This window comes from Chrysemys picta, chromosome 1, assembly GCF_011386835.1.
Source record: "Chrysemys picta bellii isolate R12L10 chromosome 1, ASM1138683v2, whole genome shotgun sequence".
Lineage (NCBI taxonomy): Eukaryota > Metazoa > Chordata > Testudines > Emydidae > Chrysemys > Chrysemys picta.
In genome coordinates, this window is record NC_088791.1 from 97,775,259 (window position 1) to 97,793,451 (window position 18,193).

The following is an 18,193-nucleotide window of genomic DNA, read 5'->3' on the forward strand; positions in this document are numbered from 1 at the left end:
CAATGGCAAGAAAGAAAAGATGAGGCAAGGAAGTGGACTATTAAAGCCAGTTTTTTTTTTTTTACAACGTGGCCTGTGTTTGTGTATCTGTAGTGACTTGCTCACTAAGGCCCTTACTCTAGTTTCTCTTATGATGATTTATGCCAGGGTAAGATCAGAATCTGTCGCTGAGTTTTTTGTGCACTGTAGCGATGCGGCGACTCATTGGCACGGAGCCTCCTGCTAGTCGTCCTGGGAATTAGCTCTTCCAGCTCTGGAGCACCCTCTGCTGGCCGATGTCCCGCTTGCTGCTGGCCCCCCGTGTCCCTCCCAGACCCGGTGCCCCTTTACCTTGGGTGCTGCCCTCTGGCAGTACCGCCACTCCCTGGGTCTCCCCACCCAGGGGAACCCCCAGCCCTCTATCCCCACCTCACCTCAGTGGCTATTGCCGGTCACTATCTAGCTCCCACTCACTGGAGCAGACTGCAGTCTATACCACTTATCATCGGCAAGGGGGGTTTGGACCTGCTGCCTTTGCATACCCTGGGCTGCACCTCTGCAACCCCAGTACCTTTCCCGGCCTTTACCAAGGCCTGCAGCCTGGGGGTTTTCCAGCCTGGAGCTCCCCAGCTCCTCTGGCTTTTCCCCAGCCCTACTCCACTCTAGGTACCCTGCTGAGCTCCCAAGCAGCCAGGCCCCTCTTTCTCCACAGCTAGAGAGAGACTGCCTCAGCTCCTGGCCCACAGTCTTTTATAGGGCCAACTGTGGCCTGATTGGGGCGTCGCCCCAGCAGTGGCTGCTTCCCCAATCAGCCTCCTTTTCTGGCTCCCTGGGGCAGCCCTTTCCCAGGGCTGTTTTAAACCCTTCAGGGCCGGAGCGGGTGACCACCCCGCTACATGCACTATCACTTCAATGTGCAAATGCTAGTGTACAAACGTGTAAATCCTGTTTGTGAGAGCAAATGAGTTTTGTGCATGTACATTTGATTGCATCTGTGTGCAAGTCACAGTGCTAAAAAATAGTGTGTATGCAAATGATTGCACATGTAAAGTTTCATGCATACAAATAGAAGCTAGGCTGAGGTCCCTTCAGAAAAAAACCCTTCATTTTCATTTAGTACTGTTCAAATTTCTCTCACTTTGGGACTTGTTTTGAGACCACATGATATTTCCTACCTTACTCCCTAAAATTTTAATGGGACAGGTTGCTTCAGTATCTGCCATCTGTCTAATGAACTGCATAGGGGTGTAAAGGTCTGTCTCTGGTGCTGAAAACTGATAGAATATAGATGAAAGCTGTACCCTGTTTTAAAGGGAATAGAGCAGGTTATCTTATATCAGCAGAGCCCTAGTTATAGTGTAAATCAAACTTGTACTGTGTATTAGAAGAGAAATGCATTATAGCAGTCCAAACTAAGCAACTATTCCTAGCCTTTCCTCTCCCACTCATCCAAATTCCAAGTAATGTTCAGGCACTCGTTTTGCAATGGAAAAGTTTTTCGGGGGGGAGAGAGGGAGGAGGGTATAAGAGAAATTGGCTCTTCTATGCAAAAAATGTCTCAGATAGTAATTCAGAGATGCTAGTGAAGTGATCTGAAACAATAAAATAAACCTGCTCTCTGTTAGAAGTCAGAGAGCTTTATACACGCCTGCCTGGTGCTAACTTCTTCAGCGCTCAGCATACTGGTAAATCCTGAAGTCCATCCATGCCCAGGCCTCCCACAGTCAAAATTGTAACTGAACCAATGGGAGCCATGCTTGAGTGTAAACTGAGTGAGGACATCAGGACTTAGTGAATGCTCTGTAAGACATTAGACAGGAGGAACATCAGACATGAGACTGAGGGCAGGTCTACACTACCCGCCTGAATCGGCGGGTAGAAATCAATCTCTCGGGGATCAAATTATCGCGTCTCGTCAGGACGCGACAATCGATCCCCGAATCGACGCTTGTACTCCACCAGCGGAGGTAGGAGTAAGCGCCGTCGACGGGGGAGCCGTGGAGGTCGATTTGCCGTCGTCCTCACAGCGGGGTAAGTCGGCTCCGATATGTCGAATTCAGCTACGCTATTCGCGTGCTGAATTTGCATATCTTAAATCGACCCTCCCCCCCCCACACCCCCCCACACCCCGTAGTGTGGACGTAGCCTAAGGTAAAATTTTCAAAAGCGTGTGACTTAAGAGCCAAAGTCCCATTTTCAAAGGTGGCTTTTGGCATTTAGGAACCTATGTCTTATTGAAAGTCAATGGATCTTTCAGGTTGCCTACACTATAAGTGCTACAGTGGCTACAACAGTGTAGTTGCTTCCTATAGATGCTTCCTACAGTGATGGAAAGAGTTGTTTTGTCAATGCAGGTAATGTACCCCCCTCCTCCCCCAGAGGTGGTAACTAGGTCAACAAAAGAATTCTTCTGTCTCCCTAGCCAGGACTACACCAGTAACTATGGTGTTCCGGAGTTGAATTTTTCACACACCACCTCCCCGTGGTATAACTAGGTCAACCAATATTTTTTAAGTATACACCAGACTGTAGGAGCCTGAGTATCTTTCACTTTTAAAAATGAGATTTAGGATCCTAAGTCACTTTAGGTACTTTTGAAAAAATTACCTGAGACTTTGTCGAAAGGTTTTGAATTTTGTCCCATTTTTGGTCAAAAAGTTTCAAAATTTTGTTGAAATTTTTTGAAATTCCCTCCTTTTCCGCCTCATTTTTGACCAGTTCTATATGATGCCACATGACAGCAGTTAGGAGTAGTAAGAACTGGAATGAGATGACATTTGGTAGGAAGGCCTTTGTCAGCTTTCAAAGTAAAGGGTTATACCAGTTTTTTGTCCCATTGTTCCCAAGTGACCAACATTTTGAAATGTGGACCTGTTGACCATCATAAGACCCCCAAACCCCACTAAATATAAAGAGAGGGGAAAGCATTTGTTCTGTCTCCTCAGAGTTGGTCGTTTCTGGGAATGGCAAACACAGAATTGTTTTGCTTTGGTCTGAAAATGAAAGCAATGTAAAATATACATGGGATTTTGGATTAAAGGTGTATTTTAATTTTACCAAAACACACAAGGATTCAACAAGGTTGGAAAGGCTGATTCAATTTTAATTATATTCAGTGAAGCTGGGGCCTCAAAGAACTTACTTTTTGCTTCAAGCTTTTAGAAACTTTAGTACATTTCTGATGCTGGCTTAAAACCAGCATTTCAGATGTCTGCTCAGGGCTGCCTCCATATGGTTCTATTATTGCTGGTCCCCAATAGTAGTTATTCCCCCATTGCAAGAACTAGCATCAGGAAGATTTTGGAAACCTGTATCTATAAAACAATATGTCTCTAATGAAACTTGTTTTTTCCCCCCTTTTCTTCCTTCCCCCACTCCTTTTTTCCCGTTAGTCGGAAGTATCCTGGATCCCCAACAAACACTACTCTGGGATTTATGGGTTGATGAAGCTGGTTCTGACAAAGACTCTCCCTTCCAATCTCGAGCGAGTCATTGTCCTCGACACAGACATAACCTTTGCCACTGACATTGCTGAGCTATGGGCCGTCTTTCACAAGTTCAAAGGTATTCTAATACCATTTTTAATGCTTCTTTTGTAAACTAAGCTGGGGGGAAAGCTGAGATTTATTTTTAAATACTTCTACCCTTGCGGTTTCTGGTGTTGGAATATGTGTACTCTTCTTGCTGCTTTTCTTCACAACAATGCAGGCTCAGTTGTCAACACTAATTTGGGGCAGTTTTGTTCTTCCTATTATTTTGGTGGGGGTGGGGAGTTCAGGAATAAGGTGCATAGTGGGGAGAGGAATTATTACCCGCTGAAATGTGATTCTAGGCAACTTTAGATGTTTAATACTCAACCTCATTATTTCACATTATTTTTTTATTAATGAATCCAAAGATTGTTTTAAACATAGCCTCTATTTGTTATCACTGAAAATGAGGAGAACCTACTTGGAGTGATGCAAGGGAGGGCGGATTATTGCCTGCAATTATGTGAATGAAAGTAAAATATTTCCTGCTTTGGTTAATAAGTTGATAAAGACATCTGCTGGATATGAAGTGTTTGGAGTAGATTCCCTCACTCCTATCCACTGCCATTACCTCCCTGAAGTCTGTCACATAGTTTGAGGAGGAGAGAGCCATTTTCAAAGCAAATGGGTAAGGAGGGGCTAGCCACACAACTCCCATTTAAAAACTATATCACTCAGTGACTTTGGACTCCTATTTTCTCTCCCACAAGAATCTACCAAATTTATCACTCCTTCCACACCATACTCACTCTTTAAATATTGAAACCTTCTTTTTTGTTGTTTGATATTTTTCTTCTCTTCAGACTGGCTAGGAGGGATGACTACCACTTGTTCTCAGATCACAGAGAGATTTGATTCTTTAATGGAGCCATGAATTTCCATCATGCCTGACAACTGTACTTATAAAATCAATCTTTAACAATTATTTTAGACTTCTTTAGTCCATTCCTCAGTTTTTCCCATTAGTCTTCTCACAGTAACTTGGAAAATACCTCTTTGGGACAATTCAGTGTGTTCCTGAGATAATACTTAGCACAACAGTAGTAATACTGCTATTAAGGGAAGTTATCTCCTCTGTAGGAGTCTGACACTATATCCTACTCCATCCTGGAGGGCAATTTTTAGAGCTAGTGATTCTCTTAGTAGAAATGTTCAGACACCAATTATTGGCTAGAAATGGCTGTTGGAAATCTCGTGATAATTTCATCTGATGTTTCAGCAAGTAAAAGTATTTTCACAGCGGGTATAGGATGGAGAGGGACAGAGCTTCCTTTTGTGGGATCCTGGGGGAGAGCAGATATTACACTCCGGCACAGCCTCTTCCCGTTTACAAACACACACAGAGAGAAACATCTGAAGTCTGTGGTTCTGTTTGTTCCCAGGAAGTCTAAATTTTCCAATTGATCATAATGATTTAGAGAGGCTGATGGTTCAAATTCTCTTTTCTAGGACAACCTATGTAGAAGAGGTTTAGATTGAGGATGGTCTTTCAGCATAGACATGTCAAATGTGTTACCTTGAGAGGCCCAAATTAAATTTGTGGTTATGGCTTGTGACCCAAGGCTATAGAGTTAGGGATATCCTATGGCCTTGATCCACAAAGGATCTCCCACAAATTCATAGATTCAAAGAGTTTAAAGCCAGAAGGAACCAATAGATCATCTCATCTGACATCCTGTATATCACAGGCACTTAAATTTCACCCCGTTACCCCGGTATAGTTCCTTTCTTCACAGGGTATTGTGAGGAAAAAGTCATCAATAAAAACAGGAGGTTTGTGCAAAGATCAAGAATATGGCCTAATATTGTAGTTGGCAAGTTACTGTTACATTCAGCATCACTCCGTTGGGGGAAAACGATACAGGATGCTTTTTAGAACCATTGCTATTTCTGTTCTTTGTTTATTTGCTCCTCTGCATACGCAGTTACCAGAGTTGCTCAATCAGGGTAGCTGAGTGCACAAATTACTCATATAAATATGTGCACTTGGTTATTTGAAAATCTGTTCGCTGAAGTGGCACCATTAGGCTTCAGAGTCGACACATCATTGAGATTAATATGGGAAACACACCTCTCTTAGATTGTTTTAGAAATATTGTTTCAGACTATGGCACATTTAGAAGGTTATCTCTGCAACCATAAGGGCTAGATTTTTATTATTGTAGTGGAAATTTTCATTCTGTATAATCTGAATCTTTCATTGAGGGCTGGCTATATGCATTAAGGGGGGTAGATCCAGCTTGTCAGCTATGAGTTTGACATTCCTGCTTTAGCCTCTTTCTCTCCCTGTCTCCCAAAGTTAAGCATGCTGCAGTATCTCTTTCTGTAGGGTAGATTTTTTTAAACAAACAATATATTAATATTAACTTCAAAGGTTTCTGTCTGCAGCCAGTCTGGTAGGGGCAGGCTTCTGAGGCTTAATTTACACAGGTTAGGTTTTCCATTCATCTCACATTGGATTCTGACAGTTCCAAACTTGAGAAACCATCTAGCCTAGGGGCAGGAAAACAAGACCATAGAACATACACATTCTTGGATAAAGTGCTGTAAAATGATTCAGGCAGTAAAACCTAGTGTAGCCAATCCACTTTCATTGCAGAAATTGTGTGAATTCTGCCGAGAAAAGAACAAATCCTAAACTATGTTCTCTGCCATCAGTCATAGAATTTTTAAAAGGCCCCATCAGCTAGTTGTTTTGTTATATTTATTCTTCCATCCTCCTTAGCAATGAAAGATTTTTCCCCCTCCAAATTTCTGATTTTGTCTTTAATTGTTTAGTAAACATTGATTTCCTCTAGCCCAGGGCTCTGACTTTATCATTCTTATTTGAATTACACATGGGGGGCCCAACTTTTATCAGGACCCCATTGTATTAGATGGTGAGAGACAGTCCCTGCCTCAAAGAACTTACAGTCTAAATAGACAAGATATAAAAGGAAATCATTAATACTTCCTTTGTCTAGATGAAAACTGAGGCACAGAGGATTAAATGATTTGCCCAAGGTCATACAGCCAGTCTGTGGCAGAACTGGGAACTGAACCCGAATCTCCCAAGTCCTAATCCAGTGCCATTACAATGAAATCATTTTTCCTCTGACTATATTGGCATGAGAACCAGGTTTCTTTTAAACATTGTTCCATCAAAAATGTCTTCTTCTAATACAGTCTGAAAGTCAGTATGGATGGGGCCGAAGCATATTAGAGCTATGTTTAAAAGCCATGTTCTAGCCTACCTATATCTTTAGATCCCAATACAGAATTTATTCACTGTTTTCAAGAGACCCCTCCCGCTTACTTGCACATGTAATCATGTTGTTTCCTAGTTGAATTCCATATCTCCTTCTCCTTTTTGGAGTAGTGTAGACCAGTCTTTTTTCTTCTACATTATTTTATTTTATTTTTTTACTTTCTCTCTCTCTTTTCCCCATCCCCACCTCTCTTGCTTTGGCCTCTTGGTAATTAGATGAGTGAAAAGCACATAGCAGTATCTTTATAAGGCAGCTGGGATTGTTGTTGCTGTTGGACAAGGTTCTTCAATATACCTTTAATCTCAGTAGGTTACAACCCAATCTGTGGTGTAAGAGCAATGACTAGACAGAAACATATTCCTCCAATAACGACCCAGGCTGTGAACCACAAAACTAACATGTGAATGTTATTCAAGTTAGGGAGACTTGCAGGGACCATCTATACCTCTGTTGCCTTTGATGGGTATGGGTCTCCACACAGAAATAGGATTAGGCAACCCTAATTGCCTACTGGCAGCTAGCACTTGCTATCCTTGCTTGATTTTGCCTAGTCATTGTCATGTGTAAGCAACAACTCAGAAGCATGTGTGAGAGCTGAGCAGTTCCTGAGGGGGACGTGGGGGGTGGGGTGTTGAAGAGTCCGTTTTAGACTTAATGCTATCATTTACTTCAAAGGTGCTTTGGTGATTCTTGGGACAAACCCTAAGCATATGAGCCTTGGAGAATGTAGCTAGCCTCTGATGCCACTCTAATGCATGTGCAATGTCAGTCAATTCCACAGTCTAATTGGCCACTTGCCTTTGCAGCTGTACTTAACTATAAATATTTGGAAGTTGTTTAAAAATCAACTGACTGTAGTAAGTAAAATAAATGGTATATTTTACAGAGTCCCATATGCAGATCAGGTTACCCAGCATGTCTATGTTTGTTTTCTATATATAAAAATGTTCTCTGAAAAAGCTTGTTAAAGAATTAAGATGTACACAGCACCCCATATTGTCCAAGCAGCCAAAGCGGAGAGTGGACAGATAGGAACTGAAATCCCAGTTCTTATACCTTGCATGGATAAACACAAGCTACAGAACCTGTTTGCTTTGTGTCAAGAGCTCAAACAATGATAAAAATCTGTACTGACATCATAAATACCAGAAAAGGTCAACAGCGATTTGGGTGCAGGGTCTAGTGCCCACAGCTGAAGAAGAATTGGCACATAGTCAATCCCAAACTTTAAATTTGTAAACACTCAGCATGTAGGCGCTTTGGCACATTGCTCCACAGATTGCCTGAGGTAACAATCTAAATTCATGCAATCTCGCACCTTCTTTAGCAAAAAAAAAGAAATTCCTGTGTAGGTGGTTTAGTAATGCTCCTACAAGAACTATTATCTGTACAGTTTATGTATCATATGTGTGTGTTGCTTTTAATTTTTGTGTGAAGTTAATGTGCCTGAAAGTGAGGGGCTGACAAATCAGCTAGAGTCAGGAATAGTGTAGGAAGGTGCTGTTTCAGTTTCCCCCAGTGTAGCTCTCTTAAAGTAGCTCAGTCTTGATAATTTCTGCTAATCCTTAGCCTTGGCCTTTCCTACTCAAAGACAGCACTCGGTCCTTTTTTGCATGTAACTATAGTTCCCTCGTGGCCAAGATGGAGTCTCCTCTGCAGGTGGCTCTAGCCAAGAAAAGGTGCACGTGGGATGCACCAGGGAAATTCCCTTTCACCCCAGGGGCACCTGTTCCACCTCCCCCCATCCCCCCAAGCACATGCGCGCGCACCACCCCCTCCACACACAATAGTATAACAAATATAGGAAAGGGAAATACTTATTTAAAGAGGGATGAATGGAGAAAAACAACAGCGGGAGAAGATGGGGGAACAACATGAGGACTCACTGGCCCAGTGGTACCACAATATAAAAGGATAGACACTGAGCAATGCATCTATACTCAGAATTCAAGAATCCTGGGCAGAGTTCCACTTCAGCAGTGAGTCTTGGGTGCTCCTGGTCATCCTCTGCGCCAGTAAACTTTCCCCAACAAACCCCTCTTCTGCCGTTCTCTGCAAGCCGCACAGAGTGGCAAACCCTCCGTCCACTTAGCTAGCTACAGCCTCCCTCCTTATTCCCAATGCAAGGTCACAAGCCCCAGTACTCATGGCCCCAGACAAGTCTGGGTGACAGTGATACTGGGTCTGACTTCAGTTTGTCCTTCTCATGGGATTTCTTCCGGCACAGTGCTCCTCCTGGCTCCCATCCTGGGGCATCCCTGGTTGGCCACTCTGTCCCTCCCAGGCTTCAGGCAGGTTCTCAGCTGCTTCACCATGTGAGGCCTGCTCGCTGTAGCTCCTCTTGTCTGGAGCTACAGACACGGTCATACCCCGGTCCTCTCCCTCTCTCGACATCTCTCCCTCTGAACAACCAGCACTTCCTCTGCCTCAGGACAAGGTTGTAAAGATGCCATGGTCTCTAAACCCCAAGAGGGTTACATACATATGGTGGTTTTATGATACAATCAAACATCCATTTGAAGCTAAGATGAAAATATAAAATTCATTGTCACCTGAGACCTAAGACAGGATTTGACCAAGGTATGTTTTTCAGAAGGCTAGTCCAGTCTGCCAGTCTATTCATAGTAAAAATCACTAAAGCTTTCCTAGATCATTCTGAGACTGGATCTATGCAGGCCGCATGAGGCATTACTTGTGAACAATCCTACAGCCATGTTTCTGTTTATTCTGGTCCATACAGTAGGGGTTTTCATTTTCTAACTAATCAAGAGAAGGCATTAGCAACTCACACCTTGACATGTATGAAAATCCACAATATGAGATGGTCATTTAAAGAAAGAAACAGGATCAGATACTGGCACCGTGCATTAATAAAATTGTCAGGTGGCTATTAAAATAACTGAAAATTATCTGAATTCTTATAGATATCTAAAAAAGGCCAAATCATACTTTTTCTTTTTATGACCAAACACTGTTAGTTTCTGAAAGACCCGTGTAAGTGTTTTATGGTTGGACTACAGGATATCACTCTCTTAGGGTTATTCCACAAATGAAATAGATTTTCTCTTTGAAGAGGGCCCTGTGGAGATTGTATCTGTTTAAAGTTTTCTATTCCTGATTATTGCAACATGTGTTTTCTTATTTTTCGAGTGCAAAAGTGTTAAAGCCTCATCAACAAGAATTCTATATGATAGCTATAGCTGATAAGAAATTCTGGGGTATGTGGTGGTACTTCCGTATCTCCATATGCTGCTGGATAATTTACTTCTAGTTGTGGGACTAAAAAGGGATGTGGACTGGCCCCGGCAAAGGGCCTGTAGGACTTCGTACTGAAGTCATCAGAGTGAATAATAGAAAAGCCTGAAAGCATGATTGAAAGTAAATACTAAGTTTTGATGACGGGGGGATACAGCAAGGAAATGGGGTTTACTAACCACTTGGGGCTGGGAAGAACACTTAATGATTCTCCCACTGGTCAGACAAATTTGTATGGACATTTGTATGCAAAGAGAAGCCTTTTCCTTCATAATTGCTCTTCTGCTTTTGCCAGGATACTCCTTTTGTGATGATGCAGCTCATGAGAATGTTGACATCAGCAAATGAATGCACAGGAGAGGGTTTATTAGATGGCTCAGCATGCACATGTCCCAACTTATGGGCTTTGATGTAGCAAGTGGCTCTTGCCCACAAAGAGTTTCGTGTGTACGTTGTACACCCAAATTAAATGGTTAAAGATTTTTAAATATCTGTAGTTGTTCTATTAGCGGAACTGTTCTGCATCCAATTCTACCTCCAAGAAAAAAACAAACTAGAGGCTATGGGTCCAATGCTTTATAGAAACTTGGGAGATCTCTTAGAGGAAATCCTGATATATAAAATATGATTCTTTTTCTTTGCTTTTTGGTTTCTGAGCCTTTAGGATGCACTTCTTTCCTGTTTTCATGATTTTCTCCAAAATTATTAGGGCTATAAACTTACTTCATTACAAATTAAAGCTGAGATTCACTTGCCATCTTTTGATTCCAGCAACTGGGGCTTTTAGAAAACACCAAATATCATGAAGACTTGCAATAAAATCACAAAACTTGGCAATGCAGAAGGCATGAGGAATGTTTCTGTCTCTTCAGCACCAATATAGAGCTTTTTCAGCATCTCTGTTCTCTTCTCTTCTCTTAAGTCTGTGTTGGCTTGCCATCCATTTTAGAGCTCCATGGTGGGATTCCATGAGTTACCAAACTTCCAAACTAAATATTGTATGACTCTTTCAGTATTAAAAGGGAATATATTCTTGGTCTCCTGTGAACACTTGGTGGAAGATTCAAACCGGTTTAATTACATTTCTGTCAGTTACTCTGTGAAGGACTTTTATTGCAAGCCTTTGTTGAAAGAAACCTGATGAGGATGAGCCTGGTGGTAGACATCATTTGAGATCAGAGTTCAGGTCCCAAGCTCCCTGTATCCAGCATAGGCTGAGAATTGTCAGGAGGCAGAACATTCAGCCTCCAGAGGATGGGCATAGGGGGAAGAAACACCTCTGCAATGACCTTGTCTCATCAGTGCAGGAGAGGGACAATTCAGTGGGGGGGATAAAAATGTTGGGGATCTGAGGATTTCTGGAGGACTCTACAGAAATGAGAAACCTGCTTCCAGTAATAAAAGGAACAAATCAGGAGCTGCTGAGTGCTGACAGACATCTTGGTGGGTTGATCCCTCACCCCCCCCCCCAATGATGCAATATACCCTTCATGCAATAATAATCAAACTTCTTACTGATGCATTTCATTTCTCATCAATTCACAACTTGTTTACACTTTATTTCTCCGATATGGCTTAAAAATACACTGTCAAATATTCCCCTAAAGGAAACGCATGTTCTTAGTCCATTTACTAATATTGGTGCCGGTAGCTTCTATATTTAGTGATTCTCAGTAAACAGAACAGATGAATAAACAGACCACGAATGTGGAGGAAAGAGCTACCTGTCCATCATTCCAACAACATTTAGCTACGAGTCTGTAATGATGATTTCGCTTGACATAAGTGAAAAAGCCCAGAGGATGAGGCACATGGGTCATTCCCGTAACAAATGAAGTTTACTCTAAGGTTTGATAGTTATATTACTGGGACTAAAGAAATAATGATATCTAATAGATTTCCATGCCTAGGGTCCTTGTTCTAATCACCCCTAATTTATCAAAAACATTTGCTTTTCGCTGTTCTCTGTGACGTGCATTGGAATAACTTGATATTCTATTTTCTCCAGCTCTGGGCCAGACATATTTTCTTAACCAGCCTAGCACAGCAGTAACAATCCATACTTTTAAGGACCTAAGGCCCCATTTCCAATTACAAAGCTCTCATCTGAGGTTTCACCTTTTTGGGTTTCATGCTGCAAATCATGTCTAATACTATCCTTAATGGCACAAGAATGTGCAAGGGGTACAGAATGGCTTAGGGGACATCTGTCTTGCAGGCTGCAGTTGGAAGGTGGAATGCATTGCCCAGAGTTCAGTGCTATGATTGCCCCATCAGCAGTATGAGATTGTGGTACTGCTGTTTGTAATACCCAGGAATGGGGGGGAAGGCTTATCAAATTAAGCTGATGTATTACACTGTTTAAGTAATGCTGTGTACAAAATCACTATATGTGTGAGTCAGTGGGAAAAAAACAACAACCACCAATCATATGTTTAAATAAAATCTATAATCAGTCCACTTCTGTAGAAATAATAGAGAACATTCATGTTTACTTCTAACCTAGACTAGTATCCTAGAAAACCAAGGCTCTTTGAACCCCAGACCAATGACAGAAGAAAGAAATAGATTTGTGTGTAATGACCTACGCCTCCTCCCAAGTGTCTGTACTTTACTTAGGGCTCAAGCTTGTTCTTCTCCATGCCCTTTATAGTAATCTTCAGCTTGCATTCAGCACAGGCCAAGCAGTTCAGTTAAACGGAGGGGCTTTTCTTTCTCTAACTCTTTTCTTGAAGTAATTCTTTTCTATGCCCTGAGGCATTGCTACGGGTTTTAGCCCTGGTCACTCCAAATATACACCAGAGATGGTTGAAAAACTTTCAACAGAATCCCCATGATGGGCTAAAACCCCGTGTGTCACAGACTTTTGTTTTAGTACATTAAATGCTTGTAGACATGAAGCAATAACAGAACTGATTTAAGCCAGGCATAGTGCAAGCTCCCCTTGCGTAATTCTACCAGTGAACCCCAATTCTGACCCACCAGCACACAGCATTCTTCTAGGATTGGTTCCATTACAGCTTCATTGGTGCAAGTTAGGAGTGAGGTGCAGTGCTCCTTGTTCTTTCTGTTCTGGGCTTACCCTGAGTTGGGCATACCAAAATGTGTAGTAGTTTTGTGATGTGGCAAATGGAGGTTAGGTTGAGATAACAGATTCATTTTCACGTTTTCTGTATAAGATTTGGACCAAATCCATAGGTGGCATATATGGTGGTATAAATTAAACTTTGTTAAGTTGAAGTGAGAGTAAGCTGGTATATTCAGGGTAAGTTCCTTAGCCCTACTATGTCCCCTTTGCATGGCTTGAATGCTGCAAAGGGGACCCAATGACTGATGGCAGCACGTAAGGATTCCCCTAGTTTAAGAAAATCCTCAGTTATCAGGCCAGCCCGACATCAGCTACATCTGATCCTAGGGGGTCATTCTGGGAGTGGGAAGGGTATGTCAGCAGAGTATCTCCTTGGGAGATGTTATCTGCAGGATAAGTTAGAACAACCCTGAGACCGCTCTCACTTGTGTCTGGGGCCGATTTGGTTGCTGGCATCCTCCAGAATTTGAGACACTGGAAAGGGGATGCTGCTCTGACACACCCAGGGATCTTGACCATTGGGGACAGAAAGGTAATGGTGTAGCAAGAAAAACAACCAGCAGTTGGATGTAAGAAGGTGTAAGATAAAACACCTGCTTTATCTTACATGCTGTTGTTGCTGACAGCCTTTCCCACTACAACTCTGCCCTTCTGCCCCCTTGGTGCATAATTTACTCTAAGGGCTGGTCCACACTAACCCCCCAGTTCGAACTAAGATACTCAACCTCAGCTACGTGAATAATGTAGCTGAAGTCAAAGTATCTTAGTTTGAACTACAAGGTACTTACGGCGGGTCCACACGCGGCAGGCAGGCTCCCCCATCGACTCTGCGTACACCTCTCATGGAGCAGGAGTACCGGTGTGGACAGCGAGCACTTCTGGGATTGATTTATCGCGTCTAGACAAGATGTGATAAATCGATCCCAGAAGATCGATTGCTTACCGCCAAACCCGGAGGTAAGTATAGACGTACCCTAATTTATGCTCACACCATCTTATTGAAGCATAAGCCACATTTACATCCCCTCTGAATGTGTCCCACAGTCTCCAGAATTCCGCTAATCCACTGCACCACTGAGCCCTCTACAAATTTGGGATTCAATAGCCAGTTATGGTGGAATACTTCCTTCCTGGATACTTCAGGATGTGATTGTTGTGGGTGCCCTGGGGCACCCCTGAAGGGCTGCCTACAAGCTTATTGCCAAAATTCCTCATTGTTGAGCCATATCAACACCACCTCTACCAGTAGCATGGAGAGTCAAGTGATCTTTGCTGCAGCTATGTAATAAAGATGAGTGCTGCTTAAAATCGTGGGCCTGATCCTCAGCTGAAGTAAATCGGCATTGCACCATTGAAGTCAATAAAGTAATGCCAATTTACACCAGTAGAGGATTCTGGCTCCTTGATTATAGGATTTACATAATTATTCTTACTGTGCACTTGAATCTTCCTTTACAGGACAATTATCAAAAGGTGAGGAGAAGTGACTAGGGGCAACAGCGATTAAATACGCTATCCTTTCATCTCTAGGTATCTGGCGTAGATCACAAATAAAAAGAGTTTGTTGATCTCAGCTGGGTTACAGAATTATCACACATTTTGGTACAGTTGTCTGTGTCTGCTCAAAAGAAATGCAAGTCAGGGCTGAGTTGGATTAGCAGAGCTGTGTAGAGACCCAGGACTGGAACTGCAGGGGTTGGGATCTGAAGTACTTTGGCAGAGCTGTAAGAGGACATTTGCAAACTGACATCAGTTTGACTCTCACGATCATCTAATTCATTCAAACATGATAAACAATAAAAAAGTGAAAATAATAGGAGGAAAAAGAGAGAAAACGGTGTGCGGATAAGGTGAGGGAATGAAAATGTGGTATAGACAGCAGGAGAGAAAGGAATCAAAAAATGGAGAAAGGGAATGAGAAATCAAGAAAAGACACATGGCTGTAAAATTAGTGGATTTTATCTATTTTGGGCCTAAATAGGTGTAAATAGCACAGTTCTATTGAAATCAATACGTCTTTCTCCAGATTTATTGCGTCCCCCTGCCGGAATTGTTGAACAAAAAGGAAAATCTTTTTTTTTATGTGACTAGTGGAATAACATTATCAGTTATTGAGTAATTCAGCATTTATTTAAGTTAACTTTGAGCTTTGCAATCCACTACTTTGCTCTACAAATTAGTAGTGCAAATGTCACCCCCTTCTGGCATGAGTGAGTAATTATTTCTAGTATTATTATCCTTGTTTGTTGTTTGTATTGCAATATTGCCTGGGAGCCCCAGTTATGGGTCCCTGTTCCTGGCTTCTAAGAGGGAACTCTAAGAAATCTCTGCGATTCTATTGCTGTGCAGAAAAAGCCTTGTTGCTTTCCTCTTCTTCCTAAAGAGTTTTGCTCATATAACACCAGTTATGTTCTTAGAGTGGGGAGGAAGTAGGCTCAGAGTGGTTTGTGCAGTGAGGAATAGCTCAGAACAACAGTGAGGTGATGTTTGGTTTCTGTGATTCTCTTCTTTGGTTTTATATTTTTGTTTTAAAGGTTTAATTGCCATAATCACACAAAGCTGTCCTTTATTACCATAGAAGCATGCTGTTTTGGGTGAAAGTTTTGTCAGTCTCTCTCACTTCCCCCTCAATATAGTTTTCAGATAGTGATAATAGTAGTAAACCACTTTATTTTATCTAAGGTCTTTTTTGCAAATCTGTCACACACCACTGTAGAAGTTTCATAATATAGTTAAAGAGTTATATAATGAATGATAAAAGTAAAGAGGATGTTAAATCCAAGAAGAAAATATTGTTTCATGGTTGGCTGAAAACAGTCATGTGATGTCGGTAAGTTTCTATTACTGTATTTAACTCAGAGGTCAATAATACTGAGCCCCAGTGCAGCATTATCCAGTCAGATTGCTTGAGTAAACCCTCAGACAACAAACATTAATTAAAAAAAAAAAAAAAAAAAAGCCAAGCCTTGGAGTATGTGTCAGTGACTTTAACATAAGAAATCTTGTCATGATAGTTATAGTTCTTAAAAAGACTAGACTGTATTAATGGGCTCTACAAGGGGTCACTCTTTAAGACTATTCAGAAGCTGAAATTAGAGCTGCAGAAAGAAGCAGGTTTCATATTGAGCAGTGCTTCATGCAGAGAACCACATTAGACCTGTGTTCTGCAGTTTGCACTGGCTGCCTAGTAGCTTCTGGATGTAGGTTTTGACCTATGAAGCCCTAAATGTTTTGCAATCTGGCTACCACCGAGACTCTCCCTCTCTCCATGTGATACCTTTAGCAGCTGTGCTCTGCAGAGGTGCTTGGGCAAATATACCCTGGTGGCAGAGCGTTTTCTTTGATGGGGTTTGATTCTGATTCTTGCTTTCCTGTTTTGACCCCTAGATCCTTGCTTTTAGGGTGTGCCACAAAGGTCATCTTGGAGGTGGGGCATTTGGGAAGATGGTAAGCTAAGGTATATAGCGGGTCAGATGTGGAGATTATTACTAGCCATTATTATTATGGGCAAGTATGATTGTGACTTTTATATGGACATTTCTGGTACTGCATATTTTAATGATTGTAGAAGTGTCTAGCTGTGAACTTGTGGGAAGGCCATCAAGGAGAGGAAGGGAGCAAGGAGCTTGTGAAGCTTAAAAACTCCCCATGGTTCTTGGCTTACCAGACAACTTTGGCAAGTTTCATAGACTTTAAGGCCAGAAGGAACAATCATGATCACCTTGTCTGACCTTCTGCATGTTGCAGACCTCCGAATCTCATCCACCCACTCTTGTAGTAGGCCCATAACCTCTGGCTGAGTTACTGAAATCCTCTAATCTTGATTTAAAGACTGCAAGTTACAGAGAATCCACCACTTACTCTAGTTCAAACCAGCAAGTGACTCATGCCCCATGCTGCGGAAGAAGGTGAAAACCCCCCAGGGTCTCTGCCAGTCTGACCTGAGAGAAAATTCCTTCCTGACCCCAAATCTAGTGATCAGATAGACCCTGAGCATGTGGCCAAGACCCCAGCAGTCAAACACCTGGGAACGAATTCACTGTAGTAACTCAGAGCCCTCCCCATTAGTGTCTCATCACCGGCCATTGGAGATATTTGCTACTAGCTATCGCAGATCAGTTACATGTCATTGTAAAAAGTCATATCATACCGTCCCCTCCATAAACTTATTAAGCTCAGTCTTTGAAACCACTTAGGTTTTATGACCCCACTACTCCCCATGGAAGGCTGTTCCAGAATGGTTAGAAACCTTCATCTCATTTCAAGCCTAAGCCTGTTGATAGCCAGTTTATATCCATTTGTTCTTGTGCAAACATTAGCCTTTAATGTAAATAACTCCTCTCCCTCCCAGATGTTTATCCCTCTGATGTATTTACAGAGAACAATCATATACACCTCAACCCCGATATAACACGACCTGATATAACACGAATTCGGATATAACGCGGTAAAGCAGTGCTCCGGGGGGGGGGGGGGGGGGGGCGGGGGGCGGAGCTGTGCGCTCCGGTGGATCAAAGCAAGTTCAATATAACACGGTTTCACCTATAACATGGTAAGATTTTTTGGCTCCCAAGGACAGCGTTATATCGGGGTAGAGCTGTATATCCTCAGCCCTCTTTTTCTTAGGCTAAACAAGCCAAGCTCCTTAAGTCTCCTGTCATAAAGTAGGTTCTCCATTCCTCAGAGCATTCTAGTAACCCTTTTCTGCATCTGTTCCAGTTTGAATTCACCTTTTTTAAACATGGGAACCAGAACTGTACATAGTGTTCTAGATGAAGTCTCACCAATGCCTTGTACAATGGTGATAGTGCTTCCTTATATCTCCTGAATATATCTCTCCTGATGTGTCAAGGAATTGCACTAGCTGTTTTTTATGCCTGCATCGTATTGGCAGCTCATAATTATCCTGTGATCGACCAGTATGCCCAAATCTTTTTCCTCCTCTGTTGTTTTCAAAAGATTTATAGCAAAATTCTTGTTGGTGGTCTATAAGTGTACGACTTTGCACTATTAAGTTTCCTGGATCACTTTTTTGTCCTTTCTTAAATGTAGGTATTATAGTTCCAATTCTCCAGTCATAGGGTATGACCGCT

General features: G+C 42.1%; 1 protein-coding gene across 4 annotated transcripts in view; it reads left to right on the forward strand.

Annotated features, from left to right (window-relative positions):
* LARGE1 (LARGE xylosyl- and glucuronyltransferase 1) overlaps window positions 1–18,193 on the forward strand; it is a 362,997-nt gene that overhangs the window by 218,855 nt on the left and 125,949 nt on the right. For all 4 annotated transcript variants that reach the window (XR_010597851.1, XM_065581487.1, XM_005300815.5 and 1 more), the window contains one exon: window positions 3,372–3,543. Coding sequence is in view for 3 of the 4 variants with exons in the window: in XM_065581487.1 (XP_065437559.1) it covers window positions 3,372–3,543 (172 nt within the window). In the remaining variant the exon portion in view is untranslated. The remainder of the gene's footprint in view (window positions 1–3,371; window positions 3,544–18,193) is intronic.